The sequence below is a fragment of the Tasmannia lanceolata genome, unplaced genomic scaffold, assembly GCF_043159265.1.
Source record: "Tasmannia lanceolata isolate RefF3 unplaced genomic scaffold, GAP_Taslan_0.1 ptg000013l, whole genome shotgun sequence".
NCBI classification, from domain to species: Eukaryota; Viridiplantae; Streptophyta; class Magnoliopsida; order Canellales; family Winteraceae; genus Tasmannia; species Tasmannia lanceolata.
In genome coordinates this window covers 6,640,807-6,657,409 of record NW_027518690.1, presented here as the reverse complement: position 1 = coordinate 6,657,409, position 16,603 = coordinate 6,640,807, and the positions used below count along the sequence as shown (strand labels likewise).

Genomic DNA, 16,603 nt, shown 5'->3' with positions numbered 1-16,603 from the left:
ACAGGATTGGCACGAAGGATTGGATGGCGAGTTCATAAAGATGCCAATCTGGAAGTGCTATTAGCCGATGGAGGAAAGCTAAGAAGTCATGGCCAGTTTCAAAATTTACCCCTACAGGTGGGAGATTTTCATTGTAAGGTTGATTGCCGTGTATTGCCAATACAAAATTTTGACATGGTCCTTGGCATCCAATGGCTGTCCACGATAGGGGAAGTACGGTGGGATTTTTCCATGATGTGTATGTGCTTCTATAAAGACAACAAAGAATATGTTTTGTATGGTTCCTCTAGGAATCATCTTGAACTTGTTGAGAACAATGTGATGACCCGGACAATTGATACCCAGAAAAATGGCTTTCTCGTACAACTATTCCATGCTGAAGAGGGGGGGGGGGGGGGGGGGTGGGGGTGGGTGGGGGGACAACACTTCCTCTCGACATGGCGTCTGTTAGACCGAAAATCGGTAACAGGTACAGCAGTGACGTAAGAGCTGAGCTGGATAACCAAAGGAGCTGAGTCCTGGGGGACCGGAGTGAACGAGTAGTGAAGTGGCTAGAAGCGAGTCCTGCTATGAGGGCTGAGTCCTGCACAAGGCAAGCGAGGTCAGAAGATCAACCCGGGTTTTACTCCGGACAGGCCCTTCGACACTCAAGTCAGTATGAGCAGGAGTGAAGGGGAGAAGTCTAAGAGTTTTGGGTGGAGAGAGTTTTTCGCATTACCCCTTGGTATGAGCTTTGATCCCCTATTTATAGGGGAAAACCTGGTGAGGCGTCCAGGACAGGTGTCCTGGACAGGTGGCGGCCTGTAAGAGGCTGGAGTTCACCTACTCCTGGACAGGTGGCGGCCTGTAAGAGGCTGGAGTTCACCTACTTCAGGACAGGTGGCGGCCTGTGAGAGGCTGGAGCTCACCTACTCCGGGACAGGTGGCGGCCTGTGAGAGGCTGGAGCTCACCTACTCCGGGACAGGTGGCGGCCTGTGAGAGGCTGGAGTTTTTACACCCCATCAGCGTCTATTCTTGTTCAGATGAGGATGTGTTCAACAAGCCCAATGGACTACCACCAAGACGCGCACATGATCATCGGATCGAGTTGAAGCCGAATAGCGTTCCTACCAATGTTCGGCCGTACCGATATCCCTACTTCCAAAAAAATGAGATTGAAAAGATTGTACGAGAATTGATGGATGCAGGAGTTATTCATTCCAGCACCAGTCCCTATTCCTCACCGGTGCTGCTTGTTCGTAAGAAAGATGGTACATGGCGGATGTGAGTTGATTATCGGGCTCTAAACGATGTCACCATTAAAGATAAGTACCCCATTCCAGTTGTTGATGAATTATTAGATGAATTGCACGGTTCAAGTTATTTTACTAAGCTTGATTTACGGTCAGGATATCACCAAATACGTGTGCGGGAACAATGTATTCCAAAAACTGCATTCCGCACACATGAAGGGCACTATGAGTTCTTAGTAATGCCTTTCGGCCTCACTAATGCCCCATCAACTTTCCAAAGTTTGATGAATGATATTTTTCGAGATTATTTGTGAAAATTTATTCTCGTCTTTTTTAACGACATCTTAATCTACAGTCCAGATTGGGATACACATTTTCGCCATGTGGTTATAACTCTTGATATTTTGCGCCAACACCAATTATTCGTCAAAAAAACCAAATGCACCTTTGGAAGGACTGAAGTTGAGTACCTAGGGCACATAGTCTCACAAGATGGAGTGCGGGCAGATCCTGAAAAAATAAAGCGCATGCTTAATTGGCCCACACTGCACACCATCAAAAGCCTTCGTGGGTTTCTGGGGTTAACTGGTTACTATAGGAAATTCATTCCACACTATAGTCACCTCAGTGCACCCGTAACAGCCCTTCTAAAAAAGGATGCTTTTCAAAGGAGTGATGATGCTTCCCTAGCATTTGACACATTAAAAGGTGCTATGCACGAGCACCTGTGCTAGCACTGTCGGATTTTACCAAGACATTTATAGTTGAATGTGATGCATCTCGATCAGGCATTGGTAGTGTCCTTATGCAGGAAGGTCGGCCGATCGCGTTCTTGAGCAAAGCATTGTCCGGCCGCAGTTTGGGATACTCAACATATGAAAAGGAGTTGTTGGCTTTGGTTCATGCCGTTGACAAGTGGCGGCCATATTTATTGGGGCATCACTTCATTATTAAAACTGACCACATTAGTCTCAAACACCTGCTTGATCAACGGATAGTCAGCACTGCTCAACAGAAATGGCTCACCAAATTGATGGGATATGATTATGAGATTGCTTACAAAAAGGGTGTGGAAAATGTTGTTGCTGATGCTCTCTCACGGCAGTTTGAACAAGGCACACTTTCAGCTATTTCACAGGTTGTTTGGGACGGTATTGAGGATGTTAAGGCCTCTTATCTACTTGATCCAATATCACATGATCTCATCCAGCGCATCACTGAAAATGGTGAAGATGTACCACCTTACACGATTCAAGATGGGATACTAAGACGCAAGGGTCGAATTGTCTTATCACCCTCCTCGCCCACTTGTGCAACGATTCTCCATGAAATGCATGATGCGGCAACAGCGGGCCATTCAGGTTTTCGTAAGACATATAAACGTGTGTCACGAGCTTTCTATTGGCAGGGCATGAAGGCTGTAGTTCGACACTACATTAAGGAGTGCGATATATGCCAAAGGAACAAAGCAGAAAACTTGAGTCCGCCCCGAATTACTTCAGCCACTACCTATCCCTGACCGAATTTGGTGCGATATTTCCATGGATTTTGTGGACGGATTGCCAAAGTCACAAGGCCGTGATGTTATCCTTGTTGTTGTAGATCGTCTCACTAAATATGTCCATTTTATCGCCATGTCTCATCCATACACTGCATCATCTGTTGCTCAAGCCTTTGTTGATAATATATTCAAATTGCATGGAATGCCGAACTCAATTGTGAGTGATCAGGACCCAATTTTTGTGAGTACTTTTTGGCAGGAGTTGTGGTGACTTCATGGCACCCAGTTGCGTTTAAGCACCGCTTACCGCCCACAAACAGATGGGCAGACAGAGGTGGTCAATCGTAGTCTTGAATGTTATTTGCGTTGCTTTACCGGATCGAAGCCGGTCAATCGTACACTTGAATGTTATTTGCGTTGCTTTACCGGATCGAAGCCGAATCAGTGGGTTCGTTGGCTACCATGGGCTGAATGGTAGTATAACACTAATCATCATGAAGCCACTAAAATGACGCCGTATGAGGCCGTTTATGGCCAGCCGCCTCCAGCTCTATCTTTTTATGATGGAAACTCTTTAGTACATCATGTGGACATTGAATAACGAGCTTGCAACAATGTGCTTCATTTGCTCAAAGAGAACCTACAAGTCGCCCAAGACCGCATGAAAATGCAAGCTGACATGCACAGAACCGAGCGTGAATTCGAAGTTGGGACTTGGGTCTACCTTCGCCTCCAACCTTACAGGCAAACCTCCATCTCACTTCGGCGGTCACTCAAGCTGGCACCTCGCTTCTTTGGTCCATTCCAAATCATTGAGCGCATCGGACCAGTATCATACAAGTTAAAATTGCCTGACGATTCACGGATTCATCCCGTGTTTCATGTATCTTGCCTCAAGAAAAAGATTGGGACACGCGTAGTCGCATCATCTTCATTGCCAACATTGACTGATGCGGGAGTTTTGCAAGTGGCACCATATGCCATCTTAGATCGTCGGGTGGTTAAAAAACATAATCGTGCTGTGACAGAGGTATTAGTACATTGGGTTGATACATCTCTTGAAGATGCCACATGGGAGCCGTGGCAACAATTCCATGAACGCTATCCAGATTTTAGTCCTTGAGGACAAGGACTCTTAAGAGGGAGGGAATGATACGAATCTTACTTGGTTACCTATTATAGCTGTTAGGATTACTTATTATGGATGTTATTTGTTTTCCTTATTATTTATTTATTTCCTTCCGTTTAGAATATGTTATTGGAAATCATAGTTATTTGTTTCTATCTAGGTAGATTCTCTCCTAAATAATAGAAGTCATTATATAAATTTGTAATATATTTCATGAACGATTATGAATGTAATATCAAAGAACGTTTGGGAGACTTGGCCATCTCGAATAGGTCTGAAAATCTATCTTTTAATCTCAGTTTTTCACTTTTTTCCGTTGAAGAAGAAAACAACACGACTTTGATTCACGGAGTCGTAACAGGCGGAGAGAGAAAATATCAACTCCCTTGATTTTTAATCAAGGGGAAAGTCATAAAAGAGGGTTTGACCTGGATAAAAAATCAAGGGGCAGAGTTTTTTCTCTCTGCCCTTGTTGTTTGACGGTCGGCCACCATATAAATTCTCTATTTATACATGCTTCTTGTTTTCTTTTAATAAGGCTTATTACATGTTTTCTGTTGACTTTCGATGATGTTTCCAAAGTCATTTACTCTTTGCCTAGAGCTTTTTGCTTCCCGCATTTTCTCTTTTTATACCGGTCACACCCAGCTTCTCATACTAGCTTCACACTCTCATAACTATGGTTTGGACATTTTAAGAAGAGAGTTTGAGGATTGTTTGCTTTGATTCTTAGAAAACTGAGAAACACCCAATTGAGTTGAGTCATTGACTCGGCAAAACTCAAAGAAAACTAGGAGTTTTACAACACCCAATCGGTAGTGGATCTTCTGTCGATTCTCTCTGGTGTGTGATCTTGGAAGGTGACCTTGCGCTCTTGCTTCGGCTACCATGTAAGGATGGAAATAATATGGAGACAAAGGATAAATGAGTGAAAGTTGTAGGAAATAAATGATAACTCTCTCTTAGAAATTAAAATAACGTGGGTGACCTTTCTTCTTGCTGTCTAATATATTCTGGTCAGGGTCTTGCCTAACCCCAGCTTACTCTTAAAAAAAAAACATAACGTGGGTGACTCGGTTTTCTTCTTTTCCCATTTTTTGTGATAAGTTTTAATCAAGAATTCCAAAATCCCCATTTTTATTGTTAACCAAACCTTGCATTCATGCATGTTTCATTTTCCGAGAATTTTTTTCCCAAGAATAAAAAATTCCTAGATCCAAACATACCTCTGCGATAGATGACTAACAAAATCGATGCATCTTAGGGTGCAACTCGGGTCGGGTTCGGGTTCGAGTTGAGGAAGTTGAACCCGAGTTGGGTCGGGGTTGGGTTTGGGTTGAGGTGTCGGGTATCATTTTTCTGTTTTGTGTTTTCAGAACATAAAAATGGAGAAAGATATCACCATAACCGGGTCAACCCGACCCTACCCAACTCAACCTGAATTGCTTGGGTATAGGTTGAGGTATTAATTTTTGAGTTTGGGTAGGGTTAGCCTTCATTGGGTTGAGAGTCGGGTCGGGTCAGGTTCGGGTTGACGGTTTAGAGTTTCAGGTTGGGTTCGAGTTGGCTTTAACCTGACCCAATCCGACCCGAGCTGCACCCTAGACTAAAAGATTATTGCCCATCAATGATAAGTGCACAATATGGACCATCTAGATCATACAACATGTAGGCACGTGTAGGGTGAGATGGCTGTTGACTAACACACAATCTAGTGGGCATGTGGGCTGGGCTCTCTTCATTAACCCCATTGTTTTCGGTAAGGAAGAAAAAAAATCTTTAGTCAAAACTCCAAGTGTGAAAAGAGAAAACAAAATTAGAAATGGACTCAACTGCTCCTTCACATTTCATTTCTCATCAAACCCTGACCCTAAGGCTTCTTCTTTCATGGCTTTCTCTGCAACTTTGTACCTTCTTCCCTCCTCCCCAAATCTCTCTTACAGAGCTCCCTCTCCTCTTTTTATCAATCTCCGATTTCCAAAAACCCTAACAATCAAATCTTTCTCTTCTTCTTTGGATTCTCCTAAGCTCGCTTTCGTCGAAAAACCCTCAATTCCTTCAAAGGTAACTAATTTCCTCTCTCTCTCTCTGAATTTATTATCGTTTTTCATCTGAAATGTATTTAAAGATGTTTTCAGTTAATTATTTTTCTGAAATGTATTGAATCTATTGATTGCATTGAAATGGGACATGGCATTTAGTGGGCAAATCGATTGTTTAATTTGGAATTTGGGTTTCGTATTGGGTTTTGATTAGAGAATAATTCGTATTGTAAAATCTCTGAAAGCAACAAAGCTTTTTGTGTTAATTGATTTTGAGGCTCAATAGAGAGTCCGTCGAATGCTGGGAAAACTTGAAAGAGTTGATTTGCTACTTGAAAGTTGAATGTAGTCAGCGAAATAGTGCAAAAATTAGACTACTGGATATGTACTTTCAATTTTAAAATTAATTAGATTACTACTTGGTTATCATTCAAAAAAAAAGAAAAAAAAGAAAGAACAATACTTGGTCAATTACTTGATTATGGGTGAAATTGGAGAATGATGCATACATATTATGATGTATATGTAGGGTTATGAATAGGTTTGTGGGGGTAAGTTATCATTTAAAGTGTGTAAATGGGTTGGTGATGTGGCACACCTTTGTGCTTGTATTCAAGAAGTTGCATCTTAATGAAAATACAGAGAATTTGACAGCAAAGAAACTTTCTTTTAGGAGACTAACCCCCCCTTCTTTATATCTTTTATTTTGCTTATTTGTGTTACCGGCCTTACGGCCAATTTGTATTACTGCCAATTAGGCACGTAAGAGAGGACTTGATCAATGGTGAGCAAATTTCAAACTTTTAAACCTCAGTTAACATCGAGTTCATTTTTTTATAGTTTTGAATGGTGAAATTATTAAGCAAGAAAAGGTGAAAAGGCCCTGACCAAGATGGTCAAGGGAAGGCCAACCCACAAAATACAAAACACTACAAGAAGGACAGAACCCTGCACCCTCACAAGGGGAGATGATCAAGCAAAAGCCCTCTCGACCTTGCTACGGGCCAAAACATCTGCCTCATAATTGGGAAAACTGAGGAGGAAAACACAAGTGAAAATCTGAGATGTAACAGCTCGCCACCCACAATAATCCACCCAAGGGATAAGAGACAAACGGACAAGAAGAACTTCTTCTTCAAAAGCCAAAGGCTAAACTTGATTCAAATTCCTAACAAAAATTCTCTCTCTACAGTCCAAATACTTCATTTAAGTAGGCCTGGAACAACCTTTCAGTCACAGGTGCATTTCCAAAGGTTTGAATAACATTTCCTAGCTTGACAACACAAGTTTCAAGAAAGAAGGGAGAGGAAAACTAAGGATGTGTTCAGCAAAAATTCTCATTCTCTCCCTTAAAATCGGCCGGAAACAGATTGATGCGATTCTGTGGCACGACTCTGAGTCGCTCTACCGAATCTCATCTTATCTTATACTTTTAGAGGGCAAAACGTAAAACGGGCCATAACAGGCTTCTTCGCATGTCGCGATTGCCGAATAGGCTTCCAAGATTTTTTGGCTTCTCTCGTTCCACGCGCCTACAAAACCGGTAAAAGTCATTCATATGATGGTTGCCGAACGCGCCCTGAAGTTACTTTGACTAACATATAAGGCGATCTAAATAAACTTAATAAGGTTCTTTGGGACTTGATATAGCATAAATAGAACTTCAAAAACAACTTAAATCATAGCCAAGAAACGTCTAGTAGAATGGGTTGGACAACAGGCAAAACGAAACTCAAATCTGCTGAAATTTGTATGGTGCAGGCACCTTGAACACCTCTAAGAAAAATGACCATAACTCCCTCCATAGAACTCCGATTTGTGAACTGTTTGTTGTGTTGGAAAGTAGATTCATAGACCTTTCCAACCATGAATGGTTGCTATTTTTAAAGCTGTGGGTAAATTCAAGTTTGACCAACAAAATGCCCCAAAATCATGGACCGATGGGCTGCAACTCTGTTTTTGGACCTTTTAAGTTTGGGGCCTAGGCTGGTGGGCCTAGTGTGCTAGGTTTGAGGATCCATTTGAGATAGCTCCGGCATCAAGAGCGATAGACATGCTGGAATGAGGTCGCGTAACTGTTGATTAATGCTTGAATCTATTCAAAGTCATCAGCAAAGTGACACGGAATGTTGTTTCAATCCTTAAGACCTCCGATTACGTTTAGGGAATCTCCCTTCACGATCAAGGAATCAAGCCGAATGTGAATAATAACTCTATTGACATTCCAGAGCAAGAATTTCTACCTTCTAATTATGTTGAATTCAATTAGTCATAGGTTGATTGATTTATCATAAAATGCTAGCTTTTCTTATTGTTATCCAGTGAGCCTGATTGGATGGCACTCCTTTTAGTCATCTAACTGTTTCTTGTTTCTTTCAGACTGGTAGCTGGGAATGGAGATTTCAAGATAATTCTGTGAAGGTCTATTATGAAGAGCACGAGGGAGACAGCCCCAAGCCTCAGAAGAATATACTCATGATACCCACAATTTCAGATGTTAGTACTGTTGAGGAGTGGAGATTAGTCGCTAAAGATATTGTGATGCAACAAGGCAAAGTCAATTGTCGTGCCACTATTGTCGATTGGCCTGGTCTGGGTTATTCCGATAGACCATCGATTAATTACAATGCAGATGTCATGGAAAAATTTCTGGTTGACTTTATAAATGCATCCAATAGTCCTTTGAGCTGTGCAGGTGCGTAGGCACTCTCTCTCTCTCTCTCTCTCTCTCTCTGTTTTTACTATTGATAGTTTGGCGGAAGTATTCATTTTCATTCGAGTTTTCTCTAATGGTTTGGATCAGATTTGGAGGAAATCTATCAGGCTAAATAGTTGTATTGTTCGCATTACTACTTAATCTGCCCACAGCTGATTTATTTCTGATGCTATGTAAGTACTTTTACATGTAATTGAGAGTCTTGAGATCTTCTAGCTCTCTAATTTGTGGATGAACAACTTGATGTGATCCAGACATGTCCTCAATCTCAACCACAGAATTTTCTTTATTACTTCCACCTGAGTTGATGCTTTATATGATGCTCAAACAATTATTTGTATTTTCTTATAGTATGTATTATTCCCGGTTATCGTCTTCGTGCTCCACTATTCATCAGTAGAGAGACTAATATGGGTGGGAGGTGTAGGCAACCATGCCATCTCTATATAAATTCTTTTGGCTAATGATCTTATTTTTTTGTCCTTGTAGTTTGTATTGCTCGATGCCTTTGTTTTGGTCAATCAAATATTATATTTCCCTTTACCACTTAGAGTTGCTCTGTTTCAACCATTTCCCAGCCAATCATTGTTTGATGACTTTAAAAAAGGAAAGTCAGGCCGTCATTTATACTAACTCTGAAGACAAATGTATTATCGTCATTGCTATGTGATGTGGATTTTTTTCCAGTGTACTTTAGTATTCAATCCATTGATTTTTGTTTTTCTTTTCCATAGGCTCCGTTTGGTAGCCTCAATTGCCACTGAAAATAGGTGGCAACGGAGCTCGTGTCAATCCAATATAGCCCATGAACTTTCCCAGTTACCATATATTTTCCGCAGCAAGTTAGGCAACCAAGCTAACTATAGCTATTTTCATATCATTTTGTTCTTATATCTACTTCCTGATATGCCGTCTTTCATTCCTTTTATGCACACTGATCTATTTTGTAGATTTTCCTTCCAAGTCCTATTTTCCCTCTTATTTTCCGTGAATTACTCAGGTAACGAATTGGTAGTATTTGGGGGAGGACATGCAGCAACAATAGCTTTCCGTGCAGCAAAAAAGGGTTTAGTGAAGCCATCAGCAATTGCTGCTGTTGCACCTACTTGGGCTGGTCCCCTTCCTATCGTCTTTGGTCGAAATTCTGACATGGAATCCAGGTATATCATCATATCAACATAATACTCCTCTTTCAAAATATGAGTGGTTCGTAAGTATATATCATGCCTCCGAATTACATGGTCTAGTTCCCGAAGTTCTTGGTATCTCATAGGATCCAGTTAAACTTTCCAGCCTTTTTAACATAGTTTCAAAACTACCCCGCGTCATTTTGAACTCCCCTGAGTCGACTCGCTATTACCTTAGCCGTATTCTTGTTCTAATTCCCATTTTGCCCTACTAAGTCAATCAAAGTTCCTTTTGACTATTATGACCATGTCAACGGAGTACTCGACCATGTTGTTGTGAGTTGACTAATATTTGCTTCGGCCACGTTTTGACCTGCTTCCACATTCTGAAACAATGCCTTGTAACCCTATATTTCTAACTCTTTTATCCTATGATCAACAAATTTACAGGTATGGGCTCTTGAGAGGCACGCTAAGAGCACCGGCCTTGGGTTGGATGATGTACAATGTGCTTGTCAGCAACGAGAAAGCCATCCAATCCCAATACAAATCACACGTCTACGCTAATCCAGACAACGTAACTCCCGCCATTGTTGAGAGCAGATATGCTTTAACAAAAAGGAAGGGTGCCCGGTATGTGCCCGCTGCTTTCTTGACTGGCCTTCTCGATCCTGTTACATCGCGAGAAGATTTTCTCGATCTATTTGCGAGTATGGATGGGAAGATACCAGTTCTTGTGGTCTCTACGAAAAGCGCACCAAAGCGATCGAAAGCTGAGATGGATGCTCTTAATGGAGTCAAAGGGGTCACCAAGTTTGTGGAGGTGCCAGGGGCTCTTCTTCCTCAAGAAGAATATCCTTCAATTGTTGCAGAAGAGCTCTACAAGTTCTTGCTGGAGATTTGAACCAAAGAGCTAGCAAGTATTGGTCCAATATGATATTTTCTTCTATATTTTAAGGAGAATATTTATCCTGTTTTTTTGAGATGACAATTCATATAGGAATTATCTGCCATAGAACATAGATTAACATTGTTGTTTGATATTTTTTTCACATGAATATGAACACATCAAAATAAGGGTTTGAGCTGGTAAATCCATGTCCTTCATCCAGGTTCAAAAGTAACCTGTCTTTCTGCTCTTAGTAGGAGCTGCTGTGCAGAAAACTATACCATTTGAGACTTTTAGTGGGTCTTGTAGCAGAATACTATATGCAAAAGAGAACAGAGAAGTTATGATAACATTACTCTTTCCCTTGTCTGATTGCTGGTATTTACCTCATAGAGTAGTGGTGTAAGTAGTCAACAAGGAGGTGACAAACCTTGGATTTCCCAGGAACTTACCTCGTAATATAGTGGCGTGACACCCAAATTCCAAGCAAAAAGACGAATATTCCATGGAATATTAGGGGGAGTCAGTTGTGGTTGTGCCAATGAATATTGAATGTAATAATATTTCAGGGTTCCCAAACATGTGGTGGGTCAAAAGATATTTTGGGATGGCATGAAAGGTGAACCATACCCTACAAGCGATGACTACTACACAATAATTGAATAATGCCTCAAGAGTCGTCGAGCTTAAAAAGGTTTTCATGGTTTGGTGTTATATGACTTAGGTGGGCTCGATTGGAAGCCTTGTTTTTATTATGGATAAGCTGGGGTTAGGTGGACCCCTACTAGAATATTAAATATAGAAAGAAGATACAATACCAGGAAAGGGCAGAACAACAATGTCTGAGGAAAAAGAAAAGGGCAGAACAACAAGGGGGTAAGACAACTCAAAATAAGTAAGAGAGAAAGAAATATATGAGCTGGACACGTGATCCTTAGAGCATCTCGATTGTAGGCCTAACTCTCTGTGAGGGCAAGGGGCCTCACCCAAAGATCACTACAAATACTCTAAAGCATTTGTCACGTGCGTGTGCGCTTTATCACCCTACACACCACCTTTATCACCCTACACATGCCATATATTGTTTGTCGGGTATCCATAATCTGCTTCCTTCTTCATTTTTCCTTTTGGAAATCATAATAGGAGCAATATCATTAACCGTGTTGTAAGGCCTATAAGCCTTTTTACCTATACCTTTTGTAGGTTTGGCTTGTGTTTGTATCTTTCCTTCTTGAAGTACACCTTTTGGAGTTTACCCATGATATGACTTTACATAAAAAAAAAAAAAAAAGGCACACCACAATTAGGGGTCTCAATGGATCCACTTCTGGTTGGATCCATCTATGTCTTAGTCACAATCCATTCAAATCTCTAATCGGTCAGATCGGATTCGGAATGTTCTTCGGGTCATACTTCTTATGTCTTGGTCACGATCCATTTCAAATTGGACCATCCATCGGAGTGTCCTAGTGGGTCCTGGTTACTTTCTACACCGTTAAAATTCTTACAAAAGGGCGAGTGCAAACGTGACATGCAGTTGAGAGTGTGAGCCCCAACCGTGGCAACACAGTGGGCTATGGACTTAGGGTCAATGGTTAGAGAATGAAGAGAAGAGGGTGACTCGGACTTAAGTGATGAATGAAACGATACTAAAAATAGGAATGGTTCTAAAAGATGCATGACTTATTTTTACTAAAATACCCCAAAAATAATCATTAAGCTATAAAAATAGAGAGTACTTTCATAAAATAGTATAATAAAATTGGATTAGGACTATCCCCGGGCGCTTTTGTTGGTTGTCTTGAACAGATCGGTAATAATTTTGTATCTTACGATAAGGTCGTGAAATGGGTCCATGGCATGGATCTTGGTAATGTGTTCAGAGATTTGGATGGTCCATGGACACCCTTAACCACAATAAATAAAAGGGTAATTAATGAAAAATATCATCTTATTTTTTTTAAAATAGATTAGCTGCATGAATGCATATCCTCTCTCTCTCTCTCTCCTTGCTTAATGAATGCATATCCTTTCAAAACAGAACTCTTCTCTTTGAAAACAGATTAAAATAAATAATTCCCAAGGAGATTTTGCTAAATATTAGGAAAGAGGACAAAAGGAAGAAGGCCGAGTAGCCTCATTAGAATAGATATCCTATTCTACTATGGAGAAGATCTCCAAACAAGGTAATATAAATTGTTCTGGCAACTTTAATAAAAATCTGATTTTTGAGACATCTAAATATCCATGAACACATAAAAAAAAATTAGTTGAATTTATCCGAATAGGCTTCCCTAAAATCTCTCTCACACACGTCAAATTACCTACAACATAGCTACTAAGTGAGAGAAAAGGAAAACTTTAATTGGTTTAAGAAACTCCCATAAATTCACATATCTAAACATCCAACCAGTCCCAAACCGATCTAACACTAACTAACATAAACGAATTTTAAGGAAACAACCAAGAAAAACCAAAGCAAAAAAGAAAAGAAAAGTGATTTCACAACCAAAAACACACATACAAAAATTATAAGAGATCCCCACATTGGCTTTACAAAGCTTTGGTCCTTAATCTCTCTCACAATAAAAGATCACTCAAATTCTCTCATCCTCTATCCCATTTGCCTTAAAAAACCTAGGTGAGACTTCTTGTGTTATTTCCCTCACGGCATACAAAAATCCTTGTATATTTAGGTGCTCTCCTTAAGACCCTAACCCTAAAACCCAGACTTGTTCCCTACTCAAATAGGAAACTTGTTAGAGACCCCAAAAACGTTAGGTAATGGGAAACAAGACAAATCCCAGCAACCCACATGCATGATAAGGAGGGTAACCGGATTTCCTACTTTACTACTCTAAATGTAGGGAGGCAAGATGTTAGGTTAACTACTTGACTAGACTGTCATGTTATACAATATAAAAATGCTAATATGTATTGCATTGCATTCACTAGACAATTGTTACCATGTCCCTAACTATAAATCTAAGTGAAAAATAAGAATCAAATAGATAAATATCTAACAGTACTGGTGTAATTTACCATGTTCCTTCGTTAGGCAATTAGTCCTAATCTGTTCAAGTTTGTGGTCAAATCCAGTTTGTTTTTCTGTAAAGGTAGACCCAATGGGACCCAAGTTGTACCCATATGTAGAAGGAGAGTCACATAACATGGTTGTGCAAGTATGATTTGGTCGGGTAAAGCTATAATGAAAAATTGTCACTTCCACAATTGCTAACACTGATTCCATTCTAATCACACTTTAGTGATGTATAATACTTACTATTGAAGAAAAGCTTTTGCTTTAAGAATAATAAAAGATTACTTAAAATACTAACGGATGATTAGTGCCTGCTTTATCAGTCTCCCTATAGATAGATAGCATTGATGTAAGGTTCTGCACCCAGAGAATTTTCATTCCTCAAATGGTTCGACAACTTAGCATTGAATTGGCTTCTAATTAGAAGATCATTATCGTAAGAGGAAAAGAAAAGGAGATGGTGTATAGATTGTTTTAAGAGAATTTATATGATGGGTGGCAGTGAAAACACGTGAAGTCTAAAAAAAAAGTAGGTACGGCCCACTCTTTTTTATGATCCAAACCGTTCATCTATTTGGGCACAACGTAAATAGGTTGTGCCTCAAAAATCATTTCCATAGGATGATCCTAACCCTCCGATCTGTAGAAGATTCCATAAATGATTTTTGGGGCACTACATATTCAGATCAGTTCAGATCAGAGGGTTAGAATCATCCTATGGAAATTATTTTTGGGGCACAACCTATTTACAAATTGCCGAAACGGTTGAACGGTTTGGATCATAAAAAAAGTGGGCCGTACCTACTGTTTTAGACTTCACGTGTTTTCACGGCCACCCATCATATAAATTCTCGTTTTAAGAAATCCATAGTTTGTGGTGATTATAATCATATCTTCCCTGACCTTGTGCACTTCTTATTTTAGTTAAGAATATATTGGGTTTTCTTCCTAGTTAATGATTATTCATTATAAGAAATTATAAATGCAATCGATCCATTTATAAATCCAAACTAAAATTATCAGGCAGTGATGGTAAAATGTTACATAATTCTAAGATTTTTTAACCCGGAATTTATCTAGGAACCCGGGGCGACACCTGAAAATTCTATTAATATGAAAAAAAATAGTTACAAGAGGATATAGAACCTTGCCTCTGACCCACCAAGATCCACTCCCATAAGACTGCATTAGTGTTGGTGTCACAGGCATGATTGGCCAATATGTCCGCAACAAGATTACCTTCCCTGAAAAATGTGAGTAATAACAAAATCCATAGCAGATATACATAATTCTAAGTTCAGATTAGAAACTTCAAACTTAGTCTCTCTCTCTCTCCCTGTCTGTCTCTCTCCTTATGTTTTTATGTATGTGTGGGTTTCTTTAAAATCATGATTTGGTCAATTATCCCAAGATGTGTAGCTCAAGAGATTTAACATTTTCCTTCAAAGAAATCCATGATGTTATTTCTTCAGGAAATTAGTAGAAGACTACTTCTTGCATTCTAGCTTTATTAAATCCCTAATTTTTTCACAAGACCATTCCATCGGAACCATGTAACTCTCTCTCTCTCTCTCTCTCTCTCTCTCTCTCTCTCTCTCTCTCTCCATATAAATCTTTAAGAACCATGAAAAAGTAAATGAAAGGCATGGAAAATCCAGGCTATGGTTTAAGAAGAAGCAAAGTACCAGCTGATATTTGTTCGTTGGGACTGATAAACACATCAAGGAACAGATCAATCATTCGAAATCCATAACTTGTAAGATGTACAAGCACATCACTTCATTTTGTTCAATCTCTCTCTCTCTCTCTCTCTCTCTCTCTCTCTCTCTCTCTCTCTCTCTGTCTCATACAAGAACTCAGATCATTACAAACCTTTGAATATGTTTTCTGAAAATCTCAATCACAAGCATGAACATGCATAATAATACAGACATTATAATTTACACAAGCAAACGAATATCCATAAACAGATGTAGAAATATAAGTCAATTTCATCATATGAACCTCTTGTTTTCCCTCTATTACCCTGTAGTGCTAGGGGAAGAACACCCCCACGACTCCTCGCTTTCGAGTTCTCTTCTGTGGAAGTTCCTGTGGCAGCCGCAGGCCGCACACTTGAGTGCACCACTCGTCCCCTCCTCAACGCTCGCCATAAACTCCCTACACCCGTCCACGGCAAATCCGCCTATGTTAGCCGCATGGTTCTTTTGGCACTCCCCATATCTGACTACCTTCCTCTTGGCCTGGGATGAACTATCAGAGCCTCTCTGGGGTGATCCTTCACCTCTTTTCGGCTGTTGGCGTTTCTTCATTCTAGAAAACCCTAATTGGGGTTTTATTTTGATTGGCAAAGAATTATATTACCCACAAAAAGAAAACCGGAGGACAACTTGGCGATCGAGAAGATTGAGAACAATTAACAAAAACAGAAAAAAAAACACAAAGAATCTAAGACCAAGATCCTTCAACGGGGGAGGAAATCAAAGATTCCTAAAGCCGCCCTTGAGACTCCCTGCCTAGCTAGCTTATCAGCCTCACTATTTGCCGATCTTCTTACGTGATGAAAAGAGGCAGAGGATCCAACGACATGACCCAATATCTCATCAATCCACTGAACTAGCCTTAAAGGATGTGAGGCACTCCTTCCTCGGAGGTTTCTTCTCCAACACCTTTTTGATAAACAATATCCTAACCCTAACCCTAACCCTAACCCTATCAAGTATATTTATAGTATCTAGATTCTCCAAAGTGACTTTTTACAAGCAAGGCCACATGATCCTTGTTCGTGTTCATTCCCTTTAGATAATAAACCTTATAATGGTCATTGGAATTGATCGTTCAACAGCTTACAACTTATTAGGGCAGAAGAAAACGATTCCTTTTGAATTAGGGTAAACCTGAAATGATAGATAGCTTTTCTTTCCCA

General features: G+C 40.1%; 3 protein-coding genes across 3 annotated transcripts; 2 read left to right on the top strand and 1 right to left on the bottom strand.

The window, feature by feature from the left end:
- The first annotated feature begins 3,395 nt into the window (after positions 1–3,395).
- On the top strand, positions 3,396–3,857 carry LOC143890638 (uncharacterized). Its single transcript, XM_077395336.1, has one exon. The coding sequence runs from the start codon at positions 3,396–3,398 to the stop codon at positions 3,855–3,857; it is 462 nt and encodes a 153-aa protein (XP_077251451.1).
- A 1,787-nt stretch (positions 3,858–5,644) lies between these two features.
- Positions 5,645–10,842, top strand: LOC143889641 (alpha/beta-Hydrolases superfamily protein). The gene is made up of 4 exons (XM_077393920.1): positions 5,645–5,927; positions 8,285–8,600; positions 9,622–9,781; positions 10,199–10,842. Exons 1-4 carry the CDS (start codon positions 5,751–5,753, stop codon positions 10,650–10,652), a joined length of 1,107 nt encoding a protein of 368 aa, XP_077250035.1. The 5' UTR covers positions 5,645–5,750; the 3' UTR covers positions 10,653–10,842.
- Positions 10,843–15,342: 4,500 nt separating this feature from the next.
- LOC143890736 (mini zinc finger protein 2-like) lies at positions 15,343–16,398 on the bottom strand. Its single transcript, XM_077395418.1, has one exon. The coding sequence runs from the start codon at positions 15,987–15,989 to the stop codon at positions 15,699–15,701; it is 291 nt and encodes a 96-aa protein (XP_077251533.1). The 5' UTR covers positions 15,990–16,398; the 3' UTR covers positions 15,343–15,698.
- Between the last annotated feature and the right edge of the window lie 205 nt (positions 16,399–16,603).